The 15,948-nt window shown below is 44.9% G+C and overlaps 2 protein-coding genes across 2 annotated transcripts in view; one reads left to right on the top strand and one right to left on the bottom strand.

The window, feature by feature from the left end:
* The window catches only part of LOC135215778 (tudor domain-containing protein 1-like), a 34,795-nt gene extending 18,893 nt beyond the window's left edge, over positions 1-15,902 (top strand). Inside the window, exons 2-3 of the mRNA XM_064250729.1 lie at positions 14,535-14,699; positions 15,784-15,902. Coding sequence (XP_064106799.1) covers positions 14,535-14,699; positions 15,784-15,902 — 284 coding nt within the window. The remainder of the gene's footprint in view (positions 1-14,534; positions 14,700-15,783) is intronic.
* The window catches only part of LOC135215286 (tudor domain-containing protein 1-like), a 219,273-nt gene that overhangs the window by 91,145 nt on the left and 112,180 nt on the right, over positions 1-15,948 (bottom strand). The gene's annotated exons all lie outside the window — the stretch shown is intronic.

Below are 15,948 nucleotides of genomic sequence, written 5' to 3'. Positions count from 1 at the left end.
TCCCGACAGAATTCAAAAACTCGCGGCACACGCGACAGGTAGGTCAGGTGACCAGCCCACTCCCGCCGCTGGGTGGCGGGAATAGGAACCATTCCCGTTTTCTAACCAGAATTTTTCTGTCGCCGGTAGCAACAACATCGTTGTTGGTACCTCCTGCATTGGAATTCTTTTCTCGTTGGCCGAGGATTATCGATTTGTCTTTTGGTGATGTACTTTGATCTTTGGTTTTGGCATACGCTTATAGTGGACTGTTTTTTGGATTTGGAATGGATTCTCTTTAAAATGTCTGACGTGGCACCCGTATTTAGGGTGTGTGCGAAAGAGGTATGTAAGGTGAGGCTACCGAAAGCTTCGGTGGATCCTCACACAGTTTGTAAAAAATGTAGGGGGAATGATTGTTCTGAGACTAACACCTGTCTGGAATGTGAGAACTTAACGGAAGTGGAATGGAAGACCTTGGCTTCTTATGTAAGGAAACTGAGAAAGATAGGGTTAGGAGGGCTTCCATCAGAAGCTCAAGTAGATCCTGCTCTAATGAACAGGAAGTAGCTCCTAACTTTCATAGTATTCTCCTGCTCATAGTGTGGTTTCAGCCCCTTCCCCCAGTAGCGAACCTGTAGATGCGTCTACGGAAATGGCTGCAATGAGAGCCTCTATAATCAGCTTGAAAACGCAACTGCAAGCGATGAAGGAGACAGGTAAGCGCAGTGATGTGTGCAGTGATTTGTGCAGTGTCCCCAGTGAAGTGGAGGGGGCGTTCTGACCGACTCCGCATTGCTCCTAGGCCTAGAACCTCTTTCAGACTCCCATGACCAAGGGGGGAGGAGGAATGTCGAAAGCCGCAAGGGGGATGTAGAGTATTCCCAACGGTCAGGCGTCCCTTCGGCAGATCCTGTAGCCGCTTCCCAGGCTGCCAAGGATAGCTACGGCAAAAGCGTCCTAAGGAAGTGCTTTTCGGACTCAGACTCTTCGTCTCCCAGAAGGGGATGGAGTTCTTCCGCTAAATCGCGTCCTCTTAAGAGATCCTGGAAGACGCCAAATAGCGAAGCGTTACGTTCCAGTCCGGAGCCTTTTCCGGATTATTCGCCTGCTCGTAAGAAGAGAACCATGAGAACTCCGACTCTTCCCAGAAGACTTATCACACAAGACAAAGGAAGTCTTGGTAGGACTCCAACAGCAGTTGTCTGCCTTAGTAGGAGTTCTTGCTGAAGGCTCTAGGAAGAAAGACATTTCTCTTCCCATCAAGAGTTCCGTTAGGAGAGAGTCAGAGAGGAAGCGTCCTGGCGTTAGCAGACGCTCCTCGCCTGAAAGGTTTTCGTCCCCAGCGAGACCTTCTTCAGTCGTACATGACAAAAATCGGAAACGCCCTATGAGCAAGAGTTCTCCCAGGAGTTTGACTAGAGAAGAGTTTGCCTCCCATGGCAAGTATCAGGAGCCTGATTCGCGAATTTCTCGTGAGAGAATTCGTTCGAATAAGAGCTCCGGGAGAGAAGAGAGTCCCTCTCGATTTAGAGCTCCTCTAGAAGAAAGGAGCGCTCGTCGTCCTCGAGACATTTCCGAAGGACGCAAGAGTTTCGCCTAATAGCCTCGAAGATTGGACAAGTTTTCTTCTCCTCCTAGGAGGAGTAGGAGAGATTCTAGCTCCTCTCCGGAAAGACGCAAAGGAAAAAGGAGTTATTCGCCTGCTAGACGCAGTCAACGGGACGGCACAAAACTCTCCCCTCATGAACGACGGGAACAAAAGGGTTCCCTTTCTCCTCGCAGGCGCATTTCGCCTTCTAGGCGTCCTCATCAGGACGCAAATGCCTCTCCTTCTTGGACCAGGCAGCCTCATCAGGACGCAAGCGCCTCGCCTTCTTGGCCTAGGCGCTCTCACCAGGACGCAAACGCGTCTCCTTCTTGGCGCCAGGAACAGGATGTTCTACTTTCGCCTAGCAGGCGTTCTTCGCCTCACAGGCGCCTGATTCAGGACGCAAGCGCCTCTCCTAGCAGACGCAAGGAGCACATCAGAAGTCCGAGTATTGAGAAACTCCAGGACTCGCACAGGAAGGATGATAGGAGTAAGGAAGAAAGGAAAAAGACTTCCTTCAAAGGATCGGTATCCTGTTGAGGAAAAGCCCTCTTCTCCCACATCACTTTTGGAAGAAGTATCGGATGAAGAGATAACCAAAGATGCAGGAGTTTCAGACTATAAGAGACTGCTTCTCTATTGCTGCAGGTGTTTGGAGACTCACTACCCGAGTCGGATCCCCCTTCGCCAGGATCGTTATTATCCAGTACGAAAATGTCGAAGGCTTCCTCATTCGTTAAGATGACCCCTACTCTTTCTATGAGAAAGTCTCTGAAGAGTCAGAGAACTGGCTCAGGCTAAGAAAGAAGCGGGTAAGACAGTTTTTTCTTGTCCACCCTCTAAGTTGACAGGGAAACCAGGGATGTGGTATGATACCAAGGAGCCAATGGGCCTGGGTCTACCTTCGTCCTCTGATGCGGATTTTTCCGCTCTTGTAGATGCGTCTAGAAGACGCTCTCTACACTCGGCAAAAGCCTCTTGGGGAATGTGTGAGGTGGATCATCTCATCAAGGGCCTCTTCAAGACTCTCGAAGTCTTTAACTTCATGGACTGGGCCTTGGGAGCCTTAGCCAAGAAGTCGCAAGAACCAGACTTCGTTTCCATGGAAGAGTTGGGCAGCGTTTTAACCTGCCTAGACAAGGCGGTTATGGATGGCTCAAATGAAAGTGGCATCCCTGTTTTTGGATCCTGTATTTTGAAGAAGAGGGCAGTGTTTAGCTCTTTCTTAACAAAATCTGTTTCTCCTCTGCAGAGATCCTCCCTTTTATACGCGCCCCTCTCTAGTCACCTGTTTCCCCAGAACATAGTGAGGGACATTGCTAAGACGCTTTCAGAAAAAGCCACACAGGACCTGCTGGCTCAGTCAGCGAAGAGGCTAAAGCCTGCTGTGCCTCTGGCGAAAAAGGAGAAAGTTCCCTTCCACAGCCCTTTCGAGGTAGGTCTGCATCAAGAACTTCTCTTAGAAGTAGACGACCGGAGAAGAGAGGAAGGTCTTCTCGAAGGCCGTTCGTCAAAAACCCAGTGAGACGGGGGTCCTCCAGATAAAAGTGGGTGCCAGGCTTCTAGATTTTTACGAAACTTGGGCACAGAAAGGTGCCGATGCCTGGTCCCTATCCATCCTAAAGAAAGGATATTTAATCCCCTTCAGGGAAAAACCTCCCTTAACGACAACTCCAAGGAGTTAACAGCAAATTACAAGGAATCCGTCAAGAAACAAGCCCTTCTACATCTCGTGGAGCAGATGCTTTTCAAGGAAGCCATAGAGGAAGTAAGAGATCTCTCTTCCCAGGGGTTTTACAATCGCCTGTTCTTAGTTCCGAAGAGCTCAGGAGGTTGGAGGCCAGTTCTGGACGTGAGCGCCCTGAACGAATTCGTAGCAAAAAGGAAGTTTACAATGGAGACGACAGCCTCGGTGTTAGCAGCCCTGCGTCCAGGGGACTGGATGGTATCCCTGGACCTGCAGGATGCTTATTTCCACGTACCAATACACCCGTCGTCCAGGAAATACCTAAGATTTATGGCTCAAGGAAGAGTTTTTCAATTTCGGGCCCTTTGCTTCGGACTATCAACAGCCCCCCAAGTGTTCACGGGACTAATGAAAAATGTGGCTCACTGGCTTCACCTCGAAGGGATTCGGATATCCTTGTATTTAGACGACTGGCTGATACGAGCACAGTCGCGAGTCAGATGTCTGGAGGACTTAAAACTGACACTGGAGTTAACACAGTCCTTGGGACTGTTGGTGAACCTCGAGAAATCCCAGATGATTCCCCAGCAGAACATTGGTTATCTGGGGATTCGGATGGATTCTCGGGGTTTTTCAGGTTTTTTTTCCATCACAGGAAAGACAGAACCGCTGCTTGGAAAAAGATAGCAACCTTCCTAGAGAAAGAACAAGTTCCGCGAGGGAATGGATGAGTCTTCTGGGGACCCTTTCCTCGTTGGAACAGTTCATTTCTCTAGGAAGGCTTCACCTGAGGCCGTTACAGTTCTATCTAAGAGAACGTTGGGATCAGAAATCTCAAGATCTGTCCGATTCCTTCCAGATCACGAAGGAGATAAAGGAGGACCTGCTCTGGTGGATGAATCCGTGCAGGATCAGCGAAGGAGTATCCCTTCACGTTCCGAACCCTCGGCTAGTGTTGTACTCCGACGCCTCAGATGCGGGGTGGGGAGCCACTCTAGGGACGAGAGAAGTGTCAGGCACCTGGAGGGGAGAACAGGTGTTCTGGCACATCAATATGAAAGAGTTAGCAGCGATTCACCTGTCCCTCATACACTTCGAGGCTCAGATCACAGGTTCGGTACTGCAGATCAATTCGGACAACACAACAGCCCTAGCTTATATCAAGAAGCAAGGAGGGACACACTCGTTCTCCCTTTACAGGAAAGCAAGGGAACTACTGCTTTGGGCAGAAGAGAGAAGAATCACTCTCCGGACAAGATTCATCCAAGGAGACAAAAATGTACGAGCCGACCTTCTGAGCAGGAGAGACCAAGTACTTCCTACAGAATGGACGTTGCATCAGGAAGTATGCAACAGACTTTGGAACCTCTGGGGGAGATCAAATATAGATCTTTTTGCCACCCATTGGAACAACAGGCTGGAAAGTTACTGCTCCCCGATCGCCGACCCAAGGGCGATGGCAGTGGACTCCCTTCTCCTCGATTGGGCAGGAATAGACGGGTATGCTTTTCCTCCGTTCAAAATATTATCGGAAGTGGTAAGGAAGTTTTTTTTGCAGCAGCAGAGGGAAGCCAAACTGACCCTCATAGCCCCGTTCTGGCCTTCACAAAACTGGTACACAGAGGTACTGGGATGGATGGTAGACTTTCCGAGATCTCTCCCAAACAGGAGCGATCTTCTCAGACAACCCCACTTCGACAGGTATCACAAAAACCTACCCGCTCTCGCTCTGACTGCCTTCAGACTATCGAAGGACTTGTCAGAACGAGAGGCTTTTCTCGAGAAGCTGCGAAAGCTATCGCAAGAGCGAGAAGACCATCTACTATTCGAGTATACCAGTCGAAGTGGGATGTGTTTCGCAGATGGTGTAGAACTCAGAAGATATCCTCGTCCAGTACCTCTGTGACAGATATAGCCGATTTCCTCCTGTATTTGAAGGAGAAATGTAATTTAGTAGTCTCTACAATTAAGGGCTATAAGAGTATGCTATCTTCAGTCTTCAGGCATAGAGGCCTTAACATTGGGGAAGACAAAGATTTGCATGACCTGATAAGATCCTTCGAGACGTCAAAGAACAGAGGGATTAGAGCACCTAATTGGAACTTAGATGTGGTTCTCAAGTACTTAATGACATCAAAATTCGAACCTCCCTGTAAGGCTACGTTCAGAGACCTGACAAGGAAGTCTTTATTCTTGGTCGCGCTGGCTTCAGCGAAAAGAGTAAGTGAGCTACAAGCCTTAGAACATAATGTTGGCTTTAGGAACGACTCGGCGTTCTGTTCCTTCAAACCAATGTTTTTGGCGAAGAATGAGAATCCTTCGAAACCTTGGCCTCGAACATTCGAAGTAAAAGGACTTTCTTCGCTTGTAGGAACAGAGCTAGAAAGGGCGTCTGTGCCCAGTGAGAAAGCCTTAAGTTCTACATAGAAAGGAAGAACGAACTACAGGGGAGTAAGGAAAGTTTATGGTGCTCAGTGAGAGATCCCAGAAGGCAGATCTCTAAAAATGCTCAGGCGTTCTTCATCAGAGACGTAATCAAAGAAGCCCATTTACAGTGTAAAGAAGAACAACTGGACCTCCTTAGAGTTAAAGCTCACGAGGTAAGAGCAGTCGCTACCTCTTTGGCATTCCACAAAAACTTGTCTATACAGACTCTAGTGGAGTCGACCTTTTGGAGATGCAATTCGGTCTTTGCAGCTCATTACTTGAGAGACATTCAAGTAACGTATGACAAGTGCTTCACTCTAGGAGCGTACGTATCCGCGGATTCGTTGCTGGGACAGGGAGCTGAACCCAATCCTTTTTTAGTTATTAAGTTGTTTTTAAGTTTTTGGTGCCAATTTTTTGTCGCCTTGAAAGAGGGTGCAGGAGTTGATTTCAAATCGTGTCAACATGTTAGTGTGGTCAGGTGATCGGGATTGGTCGTTAGGCTCCTTGTGTTGTATTAAATACCTAAAGCTCTATCATGTAAGAGGGTTAGCCCCCGTTGGTATGATACAGGTCAAGGTTCTGCCATGTAAGTGGGTCAGCCCCCATTGGTACGATCCAAGAAAAGGCTCTACCATGTAAGCGGGTAAGCCCCCATTGGTATGATCCGAAAAGGTTATCAGACGCAGGTCTCATCCTCTCTGTAAATCTGATGGCAAGCAGACTCATAGACAGTATCAATGAAGTCTTCTTCCATATCAGGTAGGAACCAAGGTTGTTTTTTGGTAATATACCTACAACGTATGTTGTTTCCCTGTTTTTATTTTAAAAAATAATTAGTATGTAACTGTCTCTTGCCCTCCACCAAGGGTGTCAATCAGCTAAGTATATATCTGCCGGGGAAGTTGCATGTACAAAAATGATATTGTTAGTATACAATAAAGTTTTGTACATACTTACCCGGCAGATATATACGATTAATGGCCCGCCCAGCCTCCCCTCAGGAGACAGGTGGGAAGAGAAAAATTCTGGTTAGAAAACGGGAATGGTTCCTATTATTCCCGCCACCCAGCGGCGGGAGTGGGCTGGTCACCTGACCTACCTGTCGCGTGTGCCGCGAGTTTTGAATTCTGTCGGGACGTCAGAGACTATAGCTAAGTATATATCTGCCGGGTAAGTATGTACAAAACTTTATTGTATACTAACAATATCATTTTTGTTGTATTCTACATGAAATTGTGCACACTTACATATATAAAACTCTATGAAACGCGTAATATGAAATGGAGCAAATATTACGGGAATGCGACGTACGCATTTCGGAGATTTGCAGCGTAGAATCCGCGCGCGGAGGGAAGGAAAGTTTTTTTTTCAAAAATTCACCATAAATCTAAGTATTGTGCTAGAGACTTCGAATTTGTTTCAAAATGAAGATAAATGACTGAGTATTATTTATAGTACTTGGTGTTTTGTTCATGAAACTTACCTGTCAGATATATATATAGCTGTATTTTCTGAAGTCCGACAGAATTTCAAAAACTTCCGGACACACAGTGGTCGGCCAGGTGGTTAGTACCCATTCCCGCCGCTGGGAGGCGGGTATCAGGAACCATTCCCATTTTCTATTCATAATTTTTCTGTCGCCGGTGCTGGAAACACCTGTTTTCAGTACCTCCGTCTTAGGATTTTGGAAACTTCATTGCCGCTATAAATACCTAATTGTATTTTGATTTATTTACTTGGATTTGTGGCTAGGCATACGACTATCTTAAAATTGATTTTAATTTGATTCATTTTTGTATATCTGAATCTAGTTAGGCTAGTTTCAGAGGGTGTTGTCTGGTCAAAGATAGGGTGTGGCTACCGAAAGCTTCGGTAGTTCCGCACTTGATATGCACGAGGGCTATGGGTCTTGCTTCTTTGTTGAGATTTGTCATGTAAGGAGTGTGAGACTTTGTCTAATTCCGTAAGGAAGACGTATGATTCGTATGTAGGCAATTAATCAGTAAACAAAAGTCAGGGTAGGCTAACCTACCTGTAGACTTTATTTTGCCTAACCCTGTAGTATGGCCTACGGGCTATAAATATGTCTCGTGAGGTAATGCCCTTTACGTTATAGATTCCATCTGTATCTTGGACTCTAAGGTGCTCGCTCTCCTATCATTGTGGTGAAGAGTGCTACTTCTGTAGTTGTTACTCCTAACCCTGTAATGTTGCCTTCGGGCCCTAAACAGTTTTCTGTAGAGGGTATTGCCCCCTTTCTCTTGATACTCTATCAATTCGTAACTTAGAATCGAAAGTGCTGGCTTTGGAGAGCAAAAGTGAAGTGGCTAAGTGCAGTGACAGTGCCCCTTGTGTAGTGGAGGGTGCGTCAGATCGGCCTTATTTCGCCTCTAGGCCGGGACCTCTGCTTGACTCCCAGGAACAGGGAGAGAGCATGTAGAAAGCCGAAGGAGGGTTATGAGGAACCCCCACCGATCTTGACGTCGCCTTCCGCAGACCTGAAGATACTCCCAGGCTGCCAAAGTGCGTGCACGTGCACGAATCCTGAAGGATTGCTTCTCGTCCTCCGAAGCGTCCTCCCTGCGCAGGGTTTGGAGCTTTCGGAAGGACTCGCGCCCTCTAAATAGAAGCTTTATAGAAGAGGACGCTTCACGTCCTCTCTCTCTCTCGTCATGCATTGCAGTGAGAAGTAAGAAGGCGAACGTCGCCTGAACTCGTGTACGTCTTTCCACCGAGAAAAGGGAAAGCAAGTCATAGTAGCAGGACACTTTTGAGCGCGGACGTCCCTAGCTTTGTTGCTGTGAGAATAAGAAGGCGTTCCCTCGCCCCTCGTATTCTCACACGATCAACCCTTCACCTGAGACTGCTTCGTGCAGTCGGTTTTCTCTCCGAGATGTCTCTCGCTCTTTCCTGAAGGCAGTTTCTCTTGCTTGCATTGATGCCTGTCAGGAGCGTGACGCTTTTCTGCATGCTTCTTTTGACTCTCGGCTTGAACAGGACGCTTGGATGGACGCCAGGCGTGCGCAGATGCACGCCAAGCGCGCGCCAATTGGACGCCGAGCGCGAGCCAGTGGACACCGAGCGTGCGCCAGGCGCCAGCGCACGCCAGGTGTGTCGCCTGCTGAACGTTTCTTTTAACTCTTCAAGCTGATTTGGGCCTAAAGATTTTTTTTACCTACCTTCGGTGATCCCTTCTACCTCGGCTGCGAAGAATGTGAAGTAAGCAGTGCTTCGGAGGAAGCTTAAAGTGAAAAGGCAACTTCGTTTTCGAAACCCAGCAAGACCACGGGTTTCGTGAATTCTAGAGGTCTCTGTCAGTTAATATTGCTTTTCGTAAAGTCCAGGTTTGGATGGAGTTATGGAAAGCTCAAGGAAAGATCTCTTTTGCTCTACCGCAGTCAAGACTTTGCGGTAAGGCAGCTACAGGTTATGTAAAAGCTCGACGTCCTGCACGTCAGGACTCTCGGCAACGTTTAGTAGGATTCTTGCAAAGGCACTCATCAAAAGGACGCTCTTCAGGAAAGCGCAAGACAGGACTTCCTTTGCCATACTGCCAATAGATTTTAAGCTTTAGCAGGCATTAGTTGTGATACGGGAGAGGAAGCTGGTTGGAGAGTTTCTTCCTCTTCCCAGGATAATTTTGCAAGCTTTTTAGCCCATCTGAAAGGGCTTTTCAGATGATAGATTTTGTTAGTTCCTAGTCGGGACTACGCTGCCGAATTGAACATCGTCGTTCTACCTGCCGTAAGCCCAATCTCTTAACAGATTCTTGCCCCTTCCTCGTTTGAGACGGGAATCGGAAAAATAAAATGCTCGACTTCCTGGATTACGTTTTGTCAATTCAGTAACTTTCCCCCATTGACAATATACTATCGTTTTGTCAAGTAAGTGGGTATCCCATCCCCTCATTGACAAAATATCTCTTTGTCCCGTAAATGGGTTAGTTCTCATTGACAAACATCTCATTAACTTTATATTGCGTAAGCGGATAATCTCTTATTGACAAGATTCGGAAGAGCTCTCATTCATCATTCGCAGACTCGCACAAGAAATAGACTTGTAGACTACGTCAATGAACGCTCATGTCCAATAACATAAGAAGCTTGAGCTGCCCGCTTCGATTCTCTAAGTTTTGTTCATGAAACTTGCCTGTCAGATATGTATGTAGCTGTTTATTTTTCTGAATTCAGCTATATTATATGTCTGCCAGGTAAGTATGAACAAACTTGATTGTAATATAATATCATATTTCGCCTTGCGTTATTTTACTACTGGTTGGTTCAAGTCATATACGTTAGCTGTAGTTACCTCTTCGGATGGCAACCGAGAGGTCTATTGTCTATTATTTTAAGGACATTTAATCGTTACTCCCTGCAGCCTTCCAGGAGTTTCCGATTTATCTTTTACCGTTGTATGGTAGTGTTATGATGACACAAACGCGTCTATATATTTAGCGTTTTCTGTTTTCGCTTAAATATACCAGCTGAGAGTCTCTTTCTGCTAAAAAAATAACGGGACCTATTTCTTCGTAGAATAGGGTAGCTGGCAACCCAGGCATAAAGTTAAGAGACGACGATCGTAAGCTGCTGCTGTCACTGTCCTCCAGTCTAACCGAGCCAGTACCAGCTCGTTCGCTGTCATGCGCGGAAGGTTACGTCTCTCTCTGCTGCGGGATTGACTGACTAACTGTATCTCTGCCCTACAATCACGGACTTTAGCCTAAGATTGAGGGGATTTCTTACATGAATGAATAAACATTGCATTCGTTTTGCCTTACTATGTTCAACAGAGATATCTCTTACTCCTTTCGGTGCTCGTTACCGCACGGTATAGGACTACGAGTCTACCGCAACATTGCACTATTATATGCTCTCCTGCTTAGGACAAAGCGTAGCCTTATTAGGGAAGTAAACATACTGTGTGAGGGAATGGATGAGCTTGCTGGGGACCATTTCCTTCCTAAAGAAGTTTGTTTCCCTGAATAGACTGCAATTCAGACCTCTACAGTTTTTTCCTACCGGGAAACTGAAATTTTATTCAAGATCTAGGAATGATTCTGAACATCTCTCAGTGCGTCAAGTATCACCTGAGGTGATAGAAAGAAGGTGCCGGACATCTGGAGAGGGTTTCAGATGTCCTGGATCATAATCTGAAAGAAGTAAAAGCAATTCGGTCGTCCCTCCAGTCCTCGAAACGAGTTTTAGGAATCAGTGGTCCATATCAACTCTGATCTTCCACAGCTCTCTCATATCTTAAGAAGTATCTTCTCTCGGTCCCTGTTCGGGTTTTGGAGAAAGAGCCTATTATAACAACAGGCGTTAATGAATGTAACGATCCTCTAGAGGTTCGTTACAGGATTGCAAAAGTCCGTACGATTCGTCTCGATCGACGGCAGCAACTACGACTTCCGAGTGGAATCTTTCTTTAGAAGTAGTGTTGAGTTTGTGGAGACTATAGGGACGTCCTTTCATTCATCTCTTCGCTATGTTGAGGACGAAGAGGCTTCTTCTTCTCTGCTCCCTTATTCTCGATCCGGGAGCTGTACCATTAAACGCCATCCTATGATATTGAACGGGGGATGGATGTTTAGTCTCTTTTCCCCCACCCCTTTTTCAAATGCTTAGGAATGTAATAAGATGATTTATGACGTCACAGGGAGCGACAATGATGCTGATCGCCCCATGTTGGCCTTCAAGATCCTAGATTCACAGAGGTCACGTCCTTCCTAGTTCACTTTCCAAGGACCTTTTCCGAGAGAGTCGGTCTACTCTAAACACGAAAGGTACCTATAACCTCTCCGCTCTGAGTCTGACTACGTTCAGACTATCGAGATGTTGACAGCATAAGATTACCGTCTTCCCTTTCCGTTTTGAAAGAATGGGATAAGCTGGCAGTCACAACTATTAAAGAATACGCAAATATGTTGTTGACGGCCTTTGGGCTCAGAGATTTGCTTCTGTCAAACAACAAAGCCCTTCACGATCTTTGAGTTCTGTGGAATCTCGAAACTCGCTCACCATCTACTTTTTGTCTCACCTGTTTTCTCGGAGTCAGACACTCGTGCGAGATCAGGCGACATATAGTAGCCCTGAGTTTCTTGTTGACGAAGTCGGTTGCGTTTATACACCCCCGATGATCGTTTAACATGAGACCAGGTTGGACTGTCAAGCATTCGTCCTTCAGGACTGAATCGCCTTTTTTGCTCCTCGCTCCTATCTCCTGGCACCAGAAGCTCGAGTCAGGAGTTGCTCAGGAGTTGATTTGCTAACGACGTTGGGTTGCGGTGATACACCCCCCAAGGTTTGCTTAGCTTGAATCGCCCAGGCAGTCCAGACACTCATCCTTCAGCGAAGAATAGTGTCTTATGGTCTTCAGGGTACAGCCTTGCTGTCCTTGATTCGTCTGACTGGTCAACTGGTCGGTCACCTGACTTTAGTACAGACGGACTGACTGTGCATGTCCAGATCGAAGCTTTCAATATGGAACTTAGACGCAGTCTGAAGTTCTTGATGTCAAAGCATTCGAACCTCTCCTTCCTGTTAACTTCTTGCACGTAATCAGGAAGGCCTTTTTCTAACCACCCTAGATACGACAAAGAAGAGGGTTAGTGAGGTTTCAAGCCATTGTCAGAAGTTTTGGCATTAGAGAACACAAGGCGGTGTGTTCTCTAAGCCTTCCGTTGTGGCCTAAGAATGGAAACCCGCCCGTCTAGTTCTTGGGCCAGGACTTGGAATCAAGGATGGCACAAGTTATTGGGCAGGAGCCAGAGAGAGTCCTGTGCCCTGTCGGGTCTCTCAAGTTTAATCTACATAAAACTCAAGAAAGTCGAAGTCCTTCGGGCAATCTGCAGTGTTCCGAAAAAGACCAGACTTGCCCATATCGAAGAACACCCTGGTTTTATTGTTAAGGAGTTCTTTCAAAAAGCTCCTTCATTGTGTTTGCACAAAGATTTGAAATCTTTTGATTTGAATGCTCACGAGGTGAGGGCGTGGCCTTGGAAGCATTTCAACAGAGCATGGCACTCAGCAACATCCTGAGTACCATGTTTTAGCGAAGCAACTCTGTGTTCACTTCACACTCCCTGCGAGATGTGAAGATGGCATATGAGATCTGCTGCTCGCTAAGGCCATATACGTGTCTGCAGACACAATCTTGGGGGCAAGAAGTACCACTCATCCTATCCTGTAGAAAATGGTTAGGAAGAGCTCTTAATTTAGTAGTTGAGTCGCCTCCAAGGGCAACTTCTTAACTCTTAAGCTTAGTTAACACACCTTAACTTTGGCTAGGTTGGTCAGGTGGTGATATATATATTTATATATATATTTATTTTACTTCTTAGCCTTCATGGTATGGTCAATATGGTCTAGTCACGTTGTGGTCTCGCCCCTGTTGACAGATCATCTGGAGTGCACCAGCTATATAGGTCTCTACTTCGCTGGCAACTCTAGTAGCACAAGCAGACTTACGTGGCAATAACCACGAAGCCAGCTATGCAACCAAGATGTAAATCATCTGCATGCATTTGTTTCCCAAAAACCTTCTATTCTGTCCCTTCCCACCTCCAACGGTGGGATTCAGCTATATATATATCTGACAGGTAAGTTCATGAACAAAATGATATGTTATGATACAATAAAGTTTGTTCATACTTACCTGGCAGATATATATAATTAAGTACCCACCCACCTCCCCTCAGGGGACAGTGGAAATAAAAATTATGAATAGAAAATGGGAATGGTTCCTGATACCCGCCTCCCAGCGGCGGGGATGGGTACTAACCACCTGGCCGACCACTGTGTGTGCCGGAAGTTTTTGAAATTCTGTCGGACTTCAGAAAATACAGCTATATATATATCTGCCAGGTAAGTATGAACAAACTTTATTGTATCATAACAATATCATTTTATACCAGTGTCTTGCACTTAACAGTAAGTGGTTGTTAAATAAAAAGAAATTGTAATGAATTCTTAGCCCTGTCTGGACTTATGGTTTTAATCTACAGAACAAGAAACTCGCACATTAGGCATAGCCTTGTATAATCTACCAAGTGATAAATATGATGAAACCCTGTTTTGGGACAAAATTTTAAGGTTGGCAGGACACACGAGATCGGATATATATGTGATTATATGGGCAAGTTAATTTCCATTTTGATGGTGTGTATTTTTGAGTTTCACAGATGGTTTTTGTTATATATAAATCTGCTTGTGTATTTATGGAACAACCTTCAGGCTTATATGGTACCTAAATAGTCGTGAAGAGTACAGTATTTTAAAATGACGTTAAAAACTAATTTGTGAAAAATTCGTTCGTAAGTTAGATAGTGACTGTATAGGAATTTGAATGTGGGTTATTCATCAAATTTTAGATTCATACTAGCATGATGAATCCAAATCACTTATATGATGCTGTTCCATTTATTGATTATATTGGTTTTTAGGGATTTTACATTATCACTAGTAACGAAATCTTCCTGTGGTCTTGTCATTATAGCTTCATTTCTTTAAATGCGTACATGGACAGGAATCCAACGTTTTTCTACTCTTAAATTTAAATTTAATATTTAAATCTGATATAACCCACAATCAGAGGTGTGCCAGTCATCAAAGGAGGAAGATTGAAAGATAATAATATATTAGCCTATCTGAGACTTCAACACACCTGTTAAACACAGTTGCTGGCTACCTATCGTTATCCAGTCCCATTTTGCAAGAATGTTTTGTGTATTTTTAAACACCATGCTAATCTTAGTAGATGTGCCCTTGAATTTTTTCACCTATGCCTGCACTATTTTTTTTTTAGCTTTTATTATTTGATGACTCTCTGTATGATATTTATTAATTACAGATGGCTTGTGGTACAGAGCAGCGTGTATAGAACCATGCCTTACTTCGTGTTTGTTGGTGTTTGTGGACTATGGAAACATAGAGGATGTCAGAATGGAAGACATACGACAGATCACTGATACGTTCTTAGAACTTCCTTGTATTGCTCACCATGCTGTTCTTAAAGGTAAGATGGACTAGTTTATCTGCACCAGGGAAAGATGTTAAAGAGGGATTGTCATGTATCTGATATCATTAGAGAAAACCTGATTCTCTCTCTCTCTCTCTCTCTCTCTCTCTCTCTCTCTCTCTCTCTCTCTCTCTCTCTCTCTCTCTCTCTCTCTCTCTCTCTCTCTCTCTCTCTCTCTCTCTCTCTCTCTCTCTCTCTCAGTCTGGTTTGGGTATAAAGTTAGGTTACAGTGTGGTCTGGAAACTAACAATAATTGAATTATCAATAGAAATTGATCTCTGTTGAATTCCCTTAAGTGTAAGCAACAAAATGACATCCTTCAATTGCTGAGGTATATTAAATACAGTGAATTGGGATGAAAGTAAATATTATGAGGATCTGAATTTGGGAATACAAGAGACTAAAATCCCTAGGTGAATAATATACATGGATTTTTGTGTAGTTTTTCCAGTAGTTTGTGTGCTTTTCTTCTTTTGTGGACATGTACCAGGTAAGAGAATTATTTGCCCGTATTACTCCCGTAATTGAGTGTGCCTGCAGCATGTGCCCTGGGATATGCTGTCAGTGCTGTGAAAACTTTTTTAACTTTCCTGTCTTCAGTAACTTTATTGTTTCCTTTTCATCTGTTCTATTTTCCGTTCACTTTGTCATACAAATTCAGCAACCCCATTGTTTTTATCCAGATCTCTGCCAAGACTAGACCTTTGTTAATGAATTGGAATAATCTCTAAAGAAGGATAAGGTCGGATGGCAAGCTTCCCCTCCCCTTGGGTGCACACTTGCACGCACACGCAGAAGCACAAACACATAGAAATGTCTGTTTACCAACTTGGTGACATTTTTTGAGAAAGGTAGCTACTATTCATAATAAATACCATTCACAATAAATTTTCAGTGCGGATGAAACCTGATGTTTGTTGACAGAAAAGGAGCTAAAACATTAAAGGCTTCTAAACACAGGGTTATATTTTTGTTGAGAGGAAATGTCAGTGGGTCCAGGTTAGTCTTTCCTCAACTATCACTGAGACACGTGCATTTAAGCAGGTAAGAAAACACTCACTGCCTGTTTACTATTTGGCAGATAGTGAGGTATGGATCACACAGTGTTTATTTGAGGATTGGTCATCAACTGGACCTTGCTCTCAGTCAGCCCTTAATGTCTGGAAAAGGAAATTTCTAAAAAATTATTATCCAGGTTGATAATGCCCCATGCTATCCCCAGCATCTTGATGAGCTACATTCGGAT

The sequence above is a fragment of the Macrobrachium nipponense genome, chromosome 5 (assembly GCF_015104395.2).
Source record: "Macrobrachium nipponense isolate FS-2020 chromosome 5, ASM1510439v2, whole genome shotgun sequence".
Lineage (NCBI taxonomy): Eukaryota > Metazoa > Arthropoda > Malacostraca > Decapoda > Palaemonidae > Macrobrachium > Macrobrachium nipponense.
Note: the sequence above shows the minus strand (reverse complement) of the source record. Positions and strands in the feature narration are given on the sequence as shown.